This window comes from Moschus berezovskii, chromosome X (genome assembly GCF_049115385.1).
Source record: "Moschus berezovskii isolate FMDL1 chromosome X, NW_MosBer_1.0, whole genome shotgun sequence".
NCBI classification, from domain to species: Eukaryota; Metazoa; Chordata; class Mammalia; order Artiodactyla; family Moschidae; genus Moschus; species Moschus berezovskii.
In genome coordinates, this window is record NC_142488.1 from 145,962,323 (window position 1) to 145,976,768 (window position 14,446).

The 14,446-nt window shown below is 58.2% G+C and overlaps 1 protein-coding gene and 1 non-coding gene across 7 annotated transcripts; one reads left to right on the forward strand and one right to left on the reverse strand.

Annotated features, from left to right (window-relative positions):
- Window positions 1-6: 6 nt before the first annotated feature.
- On the reverse strand, window positions 7-4,742 carry LOC129564146 (uncharacterized). Of its 2 annotated transcripts, none has more exons than XR_016036832.1 (3): window positions 3,652-4,742; window positions 2,617-3,403; window positions 7-245 (listed from the first exon to the last, which is right to left on the reverse strand). It is a non-coding gene; the product is annotated as an uncharacterized LOC129564146 (transcript). The 2 variants fall into 2 exon arrangements; XR_016036831.1 differs by lacking the exon at window positions 7-245 and having other exon boundaries at window positions 1,802-2,785; window positions 3,155-3,403.
- Window positions 314-13,763, forward strand: G6PD (glucose-6-phosphate dehydrogenase). Of its 5 annotated transcripts, none has more exons than XM_088833631.1 (14): window positions 314-796; window positions 1,680-1,807; window positions 8,259-8,348; window positions 8,923-8,960; window positions 9,035-9,143; window positions 9,577-9,794; window positions 10,935-11,093; window positions 11,179-11,304; window positions 11,621-11,714; window positions 12,065-12,251; window positions 12,349-12,584; window positions 12,675-12,751; window positions 12,883-12,975; window positions 13,106-13,763. In XM_088833631.1, the coding sequence occupies exons 1-14, from the start codon at window positions 685-687 to the stop codon at window positions 13,194-13,196; spliced, it is 1,758 nt and encodes a 585-aa protein (XP_088689757.1). In that variant the 5' UTR covers window positions 314-684; the 3' UTR covers window positions 13,197-13,763. The 5 variants fall into 5 exon arrangements, with proteins under 5 accessions (XP_088689757.1, XP_055293800.1, XP_088689758.1 ...); XM_088833632.1 differs by lacking the exon at window positions 314-796 and adding an exon at window positions 937-1,093; XM_055437825.2 differs by lacking the exon at window positions 8,259-8,348 and having other exon boundaries at window positions 318-796.
- Window positions 13,764-14,446: the final 683 nt, after the last annotated feature.

Consider the following 14,446-nt stretch of genomic DNA (forward strand, 5'->3'; position numbering starts at 1 on the left):
GAGAGGTAAACCTGGTCATCGGGGCCGGGGGGGGGATGTCAGAGGCGGCAGAACGCCCACCGATGGTACCCTGTCTTCGGAAGAGGGCCACACCTGTCAGCTGAGTCGGTCCGACGTGAGAAGGGCGAGAACGCCGGCCCCCGAGCGTTCCTCGGACCCCCGGCGCTCTAAGAAAGTCCGAGTTCCGCTGTAGCCCTTCCCTTCTCCCGCTGCCAACTTCTCACTTCCGGCTTCCGGTGTCTAAGCTGTGGGATCCGGAAATAAAACGCTCAGGTCCCGCCCCTGCCTGGCCGGCCAGCGGAAAATGCAAGGGAGGCTGCCCAAGACGGGAACCTGAACCCGCCAGCGTTGGTTGGCCCGCGGGGCATTCCCCAGTAATTAGCGTCTCGACCTGCATTCCCCCTTGTCTCTCCGGCAAGGGCGGCACCCAGCCACCAGACGTTTGGCTGTCCCCCTTCCCGCTAGTGTTGGAACCACAACGAGGATATTATCTAATAGGGCCGGTTTGACCTGCTCTGGCAACCGGTCCGGCGAGGGGACGGAGCTGCAGAAGACCCCACCCACCAACAGGATCGAGGGGCGGGGTCAAGCAGCTGGCGGAAGTGGAGACCTCTGCGAGGTGCGCAGGACCTCGCCGGGGCCCCGCGCGGAAAGCCGGACTCTAGGGGCGGGGTCGGGCCAGGGATGGGGACGCGGGCGAGCTGCGGGGAGCTGCAGGCGGACTCACGAGGTAGCGGGGACACGGCGCAGCCGCAGCCCAGACAGCAGGCGGCCCGCGGCTCAGCGGCCGGCGCAGGTGCTCGAGGGGCAGGGCGGGCCAGGGTTGGGGCCTCCACGCGGGGGGGAGGACCCCAGGGGGAGGGCCCCCCCGGGGCCTGGCCAGGATGCGCGCGCACCTGCCAGCGCCCTCGACCTTCCCCGCCCCACGAGGGAGGGGCCCGAGGAGGCCAAACCCCTGTATCTCGCCTGAGGCCGGTCAGCTCAGCCCAGGTTCCCGCCCCCGCCGGTTAAATGGGCCGGCGGGGCACAGCCCCGGGAAACGGCCGGGGACTCAGGGTCTGCGAGTGTGACGGGCGAGAGCAGCGAAGCACAGGTAACTGAGTGGGCGGTCGCGGCGCTGCGAGGTACTTTGATTGCCCAGACTTGGGAACGGGGCAAAATCCAGAGGGTCTAACCGATCTCCTGGTACCCTGCGTTGCCCTCATGGGACCCCCGAGGAGACGGAGACCCCGAGAGGGCCAGGGACTTGCCGGGGGACTGCCCAGCGTAGCAGGAGGAGGACTGGAGCGACACTCCCATCGGCTGCACTACCTCGCACGCTCCACCTCATTGTGGAGTTTCTGCCTGCATCCTGGTCGACATGGTCTTAGGCAGATCATACGCTGCTCCAGCGGCGTTTTACTCAGTCGCCCTAGAGCTGAGGCCCTAGCAAGAATCCAGTAATGCTTTGGCTCATTTTGTAATATACACCACGGAAGGTTGCCCAGAGAGGATGGCCGGAGCCCAGGGCCAGCAGTTTCTAATTTCCCGAACATCCTGCTCCCCGGGTATTCACAGTCAGTGGTTTCAGTAATGAAACATCTGCTGGAGGAGAACCCAAAGGTCTCCTCCAAAAAGGGGCCAGCTTCTCAGTGCTCTTCTCGGCTCTTGCCTTGTCAACTGAGTTTTTCTTTCACTAGAGAGCACCATGGCAGAGCAGGTGGCTCTGAGCCGGACCCAGGTGTGCGGGATCCTGCGAGAAGAGCTGTACCAGGGTGATGACTTCCATCAGGCTGATACGCACATCTTTATCATCATGGGTGCATCGGTGAGTCTCCCATACCAAGCCCCACAGCTTAAAAGCAGCAGAAGGGACCTCACAGTGCCTGTGCTTTCCCAACTGCTTGCCGTCGGACCCCTCGGACTCTTGCCCCTGCTCAGGGGCCGCTGTCAACCCGTTACCACCCAGTGTACACACACTGTGAGGCATTTCTGAAGTCGTGTGTAGCCATTGAGTGTAGACCTCTGTCCCGGAGCTGGGAGGCCCTTTGGGACTGTATGGTTGGACTTCCTCCTCCACAGGGGAGACAGAGAGGTAAACGGGGGAAGCAGTCCATTCCAGAAGGGTGTTTTCCAAACATGTTTCTGACTTGACAGATGTCACACAGTCAGTGCCAAAGGTAGGATCCAGAGCCCAATCTCTACCTTGTCTGTCTACCCTCAGGGTCCCCGAGGACACACACTTGACCCTTCTTGAAACCCCATTTCTTTGCCCTGACTTCCAAGGCCTCCCGAGGAGCTGAGACCAGCCCCATTGTCCAGCCAGTGGAACTGCCACTTTGCTGTAATCAGAAAGGCCAGAAACTAGAAGCAAAGGCAGAAACAGAGCGTGCTGACCATACGTGTCAGGGGTGGCGGAACATGAGAGGGTGGGTGGGTCCTCGGAGAGCCATGACTGGCCCCTCCGATTAAAAGCACTCTCCCCATGTGCCACGTGGAAATAAGATCGACCCGGTGGCAAGACATGAGAAAGGGCTGGAACGCAGTCGACGTTTCATCTCAAAGGGAAACTTTTCACCCTGGACGGGACTGAGAATCCACTCCCCGGGATTACAAGCATCTCTGCTGGTGACTTACTGTATAAACCTGAAGCGAGAGTTCTACCAAGCTAGTGAGCTCTTGACAGGGCAGGCATAGTCTCTCTGTCCCTTCCACACCCCTGTCCCCTCAGCTCTGGAGGAATTCAGTTCTTCATTCATGTATCGTAGAACGTGCTTCCTGCCGGTTTGGTGATTCTGGTCAGAACCTGGAAAAAGAGCCAGAATGCAGGGCAGGGGGCTTTGCGGGTGAGGAGGGCTGTGCCACTGGGAGGGAAGGGAAAGCTGCCCGAAACTCTCCCCTGACCGTCTTATCACCCCAAGACTGTAGGATGTCCAGGAGGGTCACACAGGGGGCAGCTTAGCCCCCACCCTGGCTCCAGCCTCGTCCCTTCGAGGAGCCAGAAACCTTAACACCTGGGACTTGGTCCAAGAAATAGGTTGACAAAGAAATTTACTCAGGACTGTTTTTCCTCCTTCCCCTACCTCATCCCAGCCTGTTCCAAGACACTCCAGCAGAGGGTCCCCAGCCTCAGTAAATGGCCTATGACCCCAGACCCTCAACTCCCATTAAACACCTCACTGAGAGCATCCAAGTGTGTTCTGTGGCCTGGGCCGAGTGTCTCCTCTTCTCTCAACCCCACCGTCTCCACTTGGCAATGGAAGTCTTTGGAGCATCAAGGTTCCCCGGGGTTCTGCTGAGCTGATTCGGTGACTCCGCCCTGCCTTCACGTGTGGTGGCCTTGGCATTGGGCAATACTGTTTCTTTGCAATCCGAGCAGTTCCCCTTTGCTCTTCTCTGCTCTGAGAGCAATCAGCAGAAGCTTCTAGGGCAGAAAGGGGAAGTGCCGGCTGCCGGGGGGGGGGGGGGGGGGCGGGGGAGGGAAGGACCAGGGCCTCCCAAGAAGAGCCTCTTTTTTTTGTTGTTTTGTTTCTCCCCTTCTTGCTGGGATGTGTGGGAGGCAGGCAGGCGGCACAAACCTGCTACTCTGGGAGACCAAGTAGTTCTCCGAAGCATAGCAGGCACCTACCCTGAGGCCCCCCACACCCCCATCCCCCACTGTGGGAGCCTTACCTGGGGGCTGGGCCCCAAGGTGAGTGCATGTGACAGCAAACACTGCCAGGCCTTCACGCCCGAGGCCTTGGGAGGCGCCAAGGCCCACAGAGCCAGAGCCTCGGAGCAGAACCTGCGACTCCGAAAAGGATGAGCTGTCTTCTGCCCCTCTCCTCTCTGCCGGCTTTGCCCAACCCGCAGCCACGCGCCCAGGTTCCGCCCCGTCCAAAGGCCAGCTGGAGGAGTTACGCTATGGCCTTGTAGCTGCAGTCACTCCCTGCTCCCTCCTCCGGACTCCCACCCTCGGTAGGAGGGCAATAGAGGTACTTACAGGACCTGTTCCGGAGGCCTCTGGAACCCGAGAACCCCATTTCTCCTTCCAGACCGGTGTTGAGAGAGGAACCCTGGGCCTACCGGGCTGGAGCCACTCTAACCCCCATCGGACACAGAGCAATTGAGATGAGAGAACAGGCCGAGGAGCCCCTCAGGCAGAAGTGGCTCACTGCAGGGTCCACAGGGCGGCCTTTGCCTCTGGGCCTTAGTTTCCCCATCTGGGCCATGGGCTTGATGAGTGCTCCAGGGCCCATCCTGGAGATGGGGTCCTGCCAGGGCTGAGCTGGAGGACCTAGGCCCTCTCTCCTCGGGGCGGGGGGGTACTTCTGGGCCGCCTCCCCTCCTGGGGTGATAAGATTCCTGCTGTGTCACAGTGACTCTGGCGCTCCCCCAAAGGGCTGATGAGTCATGAACCCCATGGCCCAGGAGGGAGGCTGGGCAGATCCTTGACCTGAGGGGGATAGAGCCCACCCCAGCCCAGCCTCCCCAGTTCTACTGCTGCACACTCCACCCTAACACCCTGCAAGACCAAGGGCTCATCAAACTGGAGACTTGAGATAAGATCGGGGTGCTGGCAGGCCAGATGCGGGTGGCTGGAAATCTGCAGCAGGCACTGCTCCTGCTGCTAAGTCACCACGTGGCCCCAGACTCCTCCAGACCCTATAGCGCACTGTGCTCTCAGCCCACGTTACTTCCAGCAGAGCAATTGGGCCCAGGCTGCTGGGTAGGGGGGACTCCTAGGCCTCTGCGCCTCCCACTCCCAGTCCGGGTCCTACCTCACTTCTCCATCGGGTGAGTGACTCAGAGCCCCAGGCCACTGGTGGCAGGGCTGAGCTGAACAAGGCGAGCAGGTTCCACCCCTTGCTAATCCCAAAGGGACCGGTGCGGACAGTCGGGTGTGGAGTGCCGTGACTCAGCAGACGGGACACTAGCCCACTGGAATTTGATCGGAAGCAAACATTCCTCTGGGCCAGGAGGTGCCCACCAACAGGGGCCTGATGGCTTCTACCAGAGCCCCACGACAGGAGGGGGTCAGTGGAAAGTGGGCACTGCTGGGCACTGGGAGGAGAGGGGCCACAGGGGTTGCAGCTGGGCTCCAGGGAGACCCCGGCCAGGGGTCAGAGGCCGACCTTGAGGCGCTGCTGTCTCCGGGCTTCCCAGGGAAGGTGGCCAGGCAGGAGGGGGCCCTGCTCCAGAGCCCTCGGCAATCAGTTCTAAGCAGCTGGCAGACGGGGCAGGGGCTGCAACACAGGGCACCCTGGTTTGGGAACCACCCACTGGAGCACTCCAGGTTCTGCTGGAGCCCAGAGGTGGTGGAGAGACACTGGCCCATGTGGGCTGGGCACTAGCCAAGACCTGGGCCGGAGCAGACACGTGGACTTGTCCACGTGCAGATGTCAGCTCGGCCCAGGAGACAGAGGGTGAAGCCACAAATGGGGACTGAGTGTGCAAGCCTCAAAAGTGGCCTGCCCTCGCCCCCAGCCAGAGGAGGACTTGCCCACCTGGTAGCTCCCCGAGTACCTTCCTCACGGCCCTTCTAGGGGTACAGATTGCAATCAGTTCTGGTCCTGCGCCTCCTCTCTGCAACAATCCACAGATGTGACCGCGTCCAGTGCTGACATGACTCCTGAAGGGTCATTTTGCCCTGAAGACTCAGGTCCTCACCCCTGGAGGTGGTTTTCCTGCCGGGGCAAGTCTAGCAGCTCTGCCCAGCAGCCCTCACTGATGACAGGGCAGGGGGCTTGAAAGGGCGCCTATTCTGTGCCCAGGCCATGCCCAGGCTCGCCACCTCTTCCATCCAGAGTGGAGAATTCCTTTGTCAGGTCACCAAAAGCAAGCAGGTGGCTGCAACTATGACAGCTAAACTGGCCTGGAGAGAAGGGACTGGGTGACTTCGTGGGATGACCACGTTGTTGCTCACTGTTGGCTGTGTCTTCACACACTTGCCATTATCTTGGAAAGTTTCACACGGTCAACAGCAAGCGCGATGTGCGGCCAAGGCCGCCGACTGCTCAGTTGTTCTTTTCAGTCTTTTTATTTGTAGGCAACATTCGCACACATCGAAAGACATCTCTGTCCAATCGGTTCTGACCTTTATAACCAGAGGCAATGTTTCCATCTCCCGAGCCAGTCCACCTCCTGCTCTGGACTCTCACTTCTGTCACTGTGGCTGTTTTGCCTTTTCTAAAGCTTCCCTTAAATGAACTCAGGATGTTGAGTCTTGTGTGTCCAGCATTCTGGTTCTGAGAATCACTTGTGCTGAGTAGGTCACTGGCTCATCCCTTTTTTCTTGGTTTGTAATCTTTGTTCTTGCCCCCTGCGTGGCTTGCAGGATCTTAGTTCCCCGACCAGGGATCGAACCCGCAACCCCCTGCGGTGGAGTCCTAACCACTGGACCACCAGGGAATCCCCCTGGCTTATCCCTTGGTGTTGCTGAGTGGGTGTCCCACTGTGTGGATATCCAGCTTGTCCATTCCCTGTTGATGGCCTTTCACTGTGTCCCAGCTCAGGGCTATTGGGAATTATGGCTGCTGTGAACTTTGGTGCAAGTGTTTGCTCCACACCACCTCCAACACCAGATGGGGTTAGTTTTTTCAGATTACAACCTGGTGAGGGTCAAGGTGGATCTCATTGTGGTTTAATTTGTATTTTTGTGACAACTGGTCATCTTGAACACTTTGTTGTGTGTTTAGTAACCATTGATTCATCTTGTGAAGTATGTGGTCAAGCCTTTACCGATCTTGAATTCTTTTCTTGTTTTGTTGTAGAGTGCTTTTTTTTCTTTTTAATTGACCTTTTTAACCACGTTCAAGTGTACTAACCAGTGGCATTTAACACATTTTACGACATCAGGGGGAGTGAGTTATATATTCTAGATATTGCATCTGGTGAATGTTTTCTCCCATTCTGTGGCTTGTCTATTCATCTTGGGTTTTTTTCCCAATTAATCTTCTTAATAGTGTCTTATGATAACCAGGAGTTTCTAATTTTGCTCAAGCTTTCATTCATCCATTTTTCCAGTTACTGCACTCTGTGCCCTAGCTAAGAAATCTGTTTCTACTACCATCTATTAACTTTTTCAAATCTAAAATCTCGTTATTTGTAATAATTTGCATAAAGCTTGGTGTCAAGTGGTTTTCTGTTTTTAAATGAACATGAGGTCAGCCAGAGACCAGGCCTGCGTGACACTTCCTTCCCCACCTTGTCGTGTGTCTTGTTCTCTGCCTGCCGCTGGCAGGGCTTCTGGTGGGGCGTTGAGTAAAGAGCTAAACACAGGCCCTCTTTTCTTGCTCCTGGTTGTCGAAAGAAGATTATTTCAACCTTTTCCTACAGTATATGAGGTTTGTGGAGTTTTTAACGGGTTGCTTAGCAAGGTGAGAAAGTTCCCTTTTATGCCTAGTCTGGGTAGAGGTCCTGTCATGCTAGGTGTTAAAGTTTTCTGGAACATTTAATCTTCATCTGGTGAGTTTTAACAAGGTTCCTAGATTGAAAACTCTAAAGGACTAGACATATGGCATAGAGCTTTTTTTCCTCTAATCTGTTCATGTAGTGAATGTTAATGATTTTTTTTTTTTTGCTCTTCAGTATCAAACCAAGCTTTCACTTGCAGGATGATCCCAACTTAGTTTGGACATACTCCATGTTTGACGTTGCAGGGTTGGGTTTGCCGGTATCTCCTGCAGAATTGTTTGCACCTGTATCTGTGTTCATGGATGAGACAGGCTTGGGACCACCTGTGTGCATTTCTCAGACTCTGGCCACAGGGTCCCGGGGCCACCATGTGGCTTGGCAAATGCTCCCTAGTCAGGCTTTGCCTCCGACTGGCGGTCTCTCTCCGTGGCATTTTGTGAGACCTGTTGTCAGAGCTGTCTTTTTCAGGGGCGGTTGTCAGGGGCCGGGCTGGGCTTGCTGGGAAGGGTGTGAATGCCATCCTGTCTCCTTAATGACCATTGCCTCCCCAGGTCACTCGCTACATTGTGGTATGTTGGAATTTTCCAGAAAAGAGTCCATTTCTTGTAACTTGTCAGGTGTGGGATAAGGTCATTCACAAAACCCTCTGTGGTCTTTCCTGTTAGTAGTTTTGTCCCACTGCCCCCGTGATTCTTGGTGCCTTTTTAGAAAGCACTCTTGCCCAGGGGACTGTTTGGATTAATTTAATTGTCTTTTTCAAATACCAAGATGGGGCTTTGTTGAACTGTTCTTTTGGCTTGTTTTCCATTTTATTCATTTTTACTTTGCAGTGTTTCCTGCCTTGTAATTTGTTTGGCTTTTAAATTCTGCTGTCCTTTTTCTAGGGCTTCCCTGGTGGCTCAGTAGTAAAGAATCTGCCTGCAATGCAGGAGACTCGGGTTCAATCCCTGAGCCAGGAAGATCTCCTGGAGGAGGTAACGGCTACCCACTCCAGTATTCTTGCCTGGCGCATTCCATGGACAGCAGAGCCTGACAGGCTGCAGTCCATGGGGTCGCAAAGAGTCGGACACGACCAAGCGACGATGGATGGTCCTTTTTCAGACTTTTTCAGTTGAATGCTGAGTTCATCAGCTTCGAGCCATTCTTTTTTTTTTTTGCTAACATAAGCATTTAAAGTCACGCCTCAGTTTTGCCGCATGCTACTTCCAATGCCATTCAGTCCCAGTGAGTCTAGGGTTTTCTTTAGCCCACGAGCTCTTTAGAAGCGGGCTTCTTGTGTTGGCTTTGGTTTTGCCCATTCAACCACAAGATGAGTCTGTGGATCATGGGACCAGCAAATTAATGGGGTACCTCCTGGCCAGTGTGAAGTCTCTTTCCCTTAAAGTGCCCCCCAGCAATGTGCGGGAACTCCAGGTCAGGGTCAAGGGCTAGACTGGGCCCCAGTTCAAGTGGCTCAGGCTACACATGGGTGGTCAGGACAAGCGTGCACAGGTCTCCCCCCATGGGGCGTGTCCTCAGCTCCTAACCACGCCTGTTTCTCTGCCACAGGGGGACCTGGCCAAGAAGAAGATCTACCCCACCATCTGGTAAGCCTGTGTCCCCACTGCCCCCTGTGGCCCCACGCCCCCTCGCCCTTGCCACAGCCATGCTCTGCCCTCAGGTGGCTGTTCCGGGACGGCCTTTTGCCCGAAGATACCTACATCGTGGGCTACGCCCGCTCCCGCCTCACAGTGGCTGACATCCGCAAGCAGAGCGAGCCCTTCTTCAAAGTGAGTGTCTTCTGAGGTCTCGGCAGGTGGCACATAGCACCACCACCCCCATCCCATCACAGAGGCCCTTCGTCCCGCCCCTCCTGCGCCAGGCCACCCCTCCCTGGCACCTCCCAACCCCCTGTGACTTGGGCTTACCACTTCCTTCCCACTGTATCCTGTGACCTCTCAAACATGGAGATGCCTGCCTTCTCTCAACACACAGTACTTGGGTGGCATGACTTTGGAGAGAGAGCTTTCTCCCAGGTCCCAGTTTGCTGGACTCCGGCTTCTGTCTTAGGGCATTGAGGCCCGCACCCCCCACCCCCATGAGCGTGCAGAGCTGGAGCTATGAGTGACACCAATGCGAGGCTAGGATGGCTGACCACTCTGCCTGTGGGCTCACAGGAGAGCAAGGGCAGGGGGCCAAGATGCGTGTGTCTGTGTTGCCCAGACTACCCCGGAGGAGAAGTCCAAGCTGGAGGAGTTCTTTGCCCGCAACTCCTACGTGGCCGGCCAGTACAATGACGCTGCCTCCTACGAGCGCCTCAACAGCCACATAAATGCCCTTCACCAGGGCACACAGACTAACCGCCTCTTCTACCTGGCCTTGCCCCCGACTGTCTACGAGGCTGTCACCAAAAACATCCATGAGACCTGCATGAGCCAGACGTAAGGCTGGTCTTTCTCCCTCCCTTCCGGCCTCCCTTCCGGCCTCCCTGGTGTGACCTGCCCCAGCAAGCTAAACAGAGCCCCCGGGGCCAACCCGTCTAGGGAGTCTGAAAAAGATAGATGTCCCTGGTTTGTTACTTCCATGAATTCAGTCTGCGGAGAATGGGCATATTCCGTTTTCTGGAAGTTTCCCGAAAATGCTCGCACTGGTATTTACCATCCAAATCCCTAACCCTTAGGGTCAGCTCCCGGGAAATCCCACTGTCCCTGGCAGCAGTCGCGACTAACACCACAAGGTGGCAGTGTTGCTCCACGAAACTTTTTCACTGCTGCCGGCTTATTCTCAGGCTCTTGGCACTTCCCACGGTCCCCTCGACCGCCACCAGGGGGCGGTGTTGCTCCACAGGAACCCTGCTGCCTGTGACGCAGTAGCTCCTGCGTGTGTATTTATGTCCCCCAAGCCAGTTCCTTGTCTGTTTCACTTTGTCCCAGGTTTGGATGTAGAATGGCCACATTAACTCTCTGTTAGGATAAAGGGGGCTTCCCTTGTAGCTCAGTCGGTAGAGCATCTGCCTGCAGTGCAGGAGACCCGGGTTTGATCCCAGGGTGGGGAAGATCCTTTGGAGAAGGACATGGCAACCCACTCCAGTATCCTTGCCTGGAAAATCTCATTGACAGAGGAGCCTCGTAGGCTGCAGTCCATGGGGTCGCAAAGAGTCGGGCACGACTGAGCGACTAACACTTCCCCACGTTCAAACCCTCAGGAGGAGCTATGCCTTTGGCATCCCTTCCCCCTATTTCCCCACTAGCTAAGGGCACCCCCAGTCCCCGCAGGACCCCTGCGTTGCCAGGAGGGAGCAGAGGGCAGGAGGCACTCCTCCCACTCGCCAGCCAATCAGGCTGGAAGGCTTCCAAGGAAGCTTTGAGCTGAGCCCCAAGGGCTGGGAATTAGAAAGGGTGTCCTCTGGGCAGAAGCCGAAGGAGACCCAGCCCTGCAGAACTTGGCTGGCCCAGCTGACTGCCGAGAGGAGGCGGGGATTCTCTGCCTTCACTCCCTAGGGAAGGGAGAGTGGATGGGGATGGGATGCTGAGCCCTGACCCCCGCCCCAGGGAGGGTGATGTGGTTCTGGGCTCTCACAGAGGCTGGAACCGCATCATTGTGGAGAAGCCCTTCGGGAGGGACCTGCAGAGCTCCAACCGGCTATCCAACCACATCGCCTCCCTGTTCCGTGAGGACCAGATCTACCGCATCGACCACTACCTGGGCAAAGAGATGGTCCAGAACCTCATGGTGCTGAGGTACGCCGGGGCTGGAGCTGGAGGCCACGGGTCCCGGGCTGCCCCACTCCGATGCACAGTCAGCCTCCATGTGCCCCTCCCCCAGGTTTGCCAACAGGATCTTCGGGCCCATTTGGAACCGGGACAACATCGCCTGCGTCATCCTCACCTTCAAAGAGCCCTTTGGCACTGAGGGTCGTGGGGGCTACTTTGATGAATTTGGGATCATCCGGTAAGAGTCCGGCTCTTTTACCTGGGGAGGTGGGCACAGGCACCATCCCACTCCCCTGCAGGTTCCCCCGCCTCACTCTGGGCTCCTGGCCCCCCGAGGTTCAAGTTGGGCAGCATGAGTGAGCAGTCAGTGGGGACTGTAAAGTGTGGCGTCACTGTCTTCTGCCTTTCCTTAAGGGGACCTGGCAGACATTGGGGATTAGGAGGGAAGCTCACTGCTTGTTCCTGGAAGGACGAGTTTGAGGCCCTGAGTGCCCGGAAAGTGGCCAACAAGGAAGGGCTAAGGGAGCTCACGCCTCAATCCTTCCTGCCCCCAGGGACGTGATGCAGAACCACCTCCTACAGATGCTGTGTCTGGTGGCCATGGAGAAGCCCGCCTCCACCGACTCGGACGACGTGCGTGATGAGAAGGTGAGTGGGGCCGCCCCCTCCCTGCCCAGCCCCCTTTCCCTAGCCACCCATCCTGAGCACCAGGTGCCCTGGGCTATGAGGCGAGCAGCCTGTCAGAGAACTGACAGGGCCATGCAACCAAGCTTCTCCTGGAGAAGAAGCGAGGGTGGGGTGAGGTGGTCCCAGAGGGCCCTCACGGGACAGAGCCTAAAGCCCGGCTTTGGCAGCAGGAGCAAAGCTGCATGCAGGACATCTCCTGACTATCGGGGCCACTTGCCCATTAGGGAAGGCCACCCCTGGGCATTAACATGGCTCCCTGGCGCCCGGTGTCCTCTTTACCCAAGGGGCCTGTCTTCCCGGCTCTCTTGCAGGTCAAGGTGTTGAAATGTATCTCAGAGGTGCAGGCGAGCAACGTGGTCCTGGGCCAGTATGTGGGGAACCCCGATGGAGAGGGGGAGGCCACCAAAGGGTACCTGGATGACCCCACGGTGCCCCGCGGGTCTACCACAGCCACCTTTGCGGCCGCCGTCCTCTATGTGGAGAACGAGCGCTGGGATGGTAGGTGTCGCCGCTGGCCCACAGGGATGGAAGCTGGCCCCTGTGGCCGGCCGAGCGCTCCCAAAGTCGGCTGTGTCTATCCCCCGTCTCCTCACAGGGGTGCCCTTCATCCTGCGCTGCGGCAAAGCCCTGAATGAGCGCAAGGCAGAGGTGCGCCTGCAGTTCCGTGACGTGGCCGGGGACATCTTCCGGCAGCAGTGCAAGCGCAACGAGCTGGTGATCCGCGTGCAGCCAAACGAGGCCGTATACACCAAGATGATGACCAAGAAGCCTGGCATGTTCTTCAACCCCGAAGAGTCGGAGCTTGACCTGACCTATGGCAACCGATACAAGGTGGGCACCTGCCTGCCCCCTGGGCAGGGGCGGCCACCCAAGGCTCCACAGGGCTCAGCACCTTGGTAACACCCTGTGGCCTGCCCGCAGAACGTGAAGCTCCCTGACGCCTATGAGCGCCTCATCCTGGACGTCTTTTGCGGGAGCCAAATGCACTTCGTGCGCAGGTGAGCAGAGGCCTCCTTCCCCTCCCCTCGTCCCCCACTCCCCCTCCATCCCCTTCCCCCACCATCTCCCTCCTCTGTCCCCCTTCCTCTGTGGTCCCACTGGCCGCCCATCCCCACCCCTGTCCCCTCAGCGATGAACTGCGGGAGGCCTGGCGGATCTTCACTCCACTGCTCCACCACATTGAACGCGAGAAGGCCCAGCCCATCCCCTACGTGTACGGCAGGTAGGTCTACGCAGGAGGTGTGGGGGACAAGACAAGGTGTGGATGGGGGATGACGGGGGCAGGGGTGGCGAGGGGGAACCCTGGGGCTCAGGGCTCCCTCACCGCTCCTCACCACCTGTCCCTCTGCCAGCCGGGGTCCTGTGGAGGCAGACGAGCTGATGAAGCGCGTGGGCTTCCAGTACGAGGGCACCTACAAGTGGGTGAACCCCCACAAACTCTGAGCCGGCCCCCCTCCCATGCGCCCCGGCCCTGCCCACCTCTCTCACTCCACACCGCCCCCCCCACCAGACCGAGCTCCAGAGGACTCAGGACCACTGCCCCCAGCCCCACATTCCTGCCCTGGGCTGGGGCCACTCCCCGACCCACCCCTCAGCCCAGTCGCATTCCTCGGCCAGCCAGCACTGTGACCCCACCCGCACCCCGCCCCAGCCAGCCTGTGTTCCTGGGACTGAGCCCCCCGCCACCCGGAGCAAGCAAGAGGAGGGCTATAGTTGGGGAAGACGGGGGCAAGGTCCTCAGAAGGCTGTGGATGGGGCCCCCGCACCCCCAGTCTCAGCACCACTCCACATTCCTGGTCCCCCCGTGAAAGGGACATCCACACCGCCCAGTGCCCTCCCTGCACTGGGCCCTCCGAATGTCCGTGTGCCCCCCAGCCCCCCTACCACTGTAACTCAGCACTCCACAGCCACGCCGTCTCACCCCCACGCGCCCCCTCCCCCGCCCCAAGGTGGCAACCCTTGCCACCGGAAAAGCGAAAGCAGCAAAGTGCCATTAAATCAGCAAATTGAGCCACTCGGCTCTGGGTCCTTTCTTGCCTCCTGCGACCGTGGAAGGGTGGCCCTGTGGCTGCCTGCCCGCCTGCCCTGTCCCCAGCGTCAGCTTGCCCCAACGCCCACTTCCCTTGACCACTGGGTTGGGTGGGCATGTGGGTGACCTCCACCCCTGACCGCAGATCCCACCCCGACCGAGCCATGGGATCTTGCCAGAAGACCACTTGCAGCACGTGAACAGGTCACATTCCTTTCATTCATTTCCCCACCCCCACCCCAGCCACGACAAAGTATTTAGGAAGGAATGGCTAAGGGACTTGGGGACAGAAACCAAGGGGGACGGGCGAGTCCAGGGCAAACGACAGCCTAGCACCACGGAGAGGCACGCAGCTGGCCTTCGCGCCTGAGACCAAGGGCAGGCGCCCTCCAGGGACTCTGCTGGCTTCCTTGAGCTTGGCTGCCTCTGGCTCCATCTTCACATAAGCTTCTCCCTTGACAAGGACACCAGTCATCCTGGACTGGCGGCCCAATTATCCCCAGGATGACCTTAATCTCAACTAGCCAGATTATCTCTGCGCACGCCTCATTGCTGAATGAGGGCACATCCCAAGGGGCCAGGTGACCCTGCCCACCAAAGACAGCACCCACCCCAGGCATCTCTCCGGCCCTTCCCCTCGACCAAGCACCAGGAAGGGGGCTGC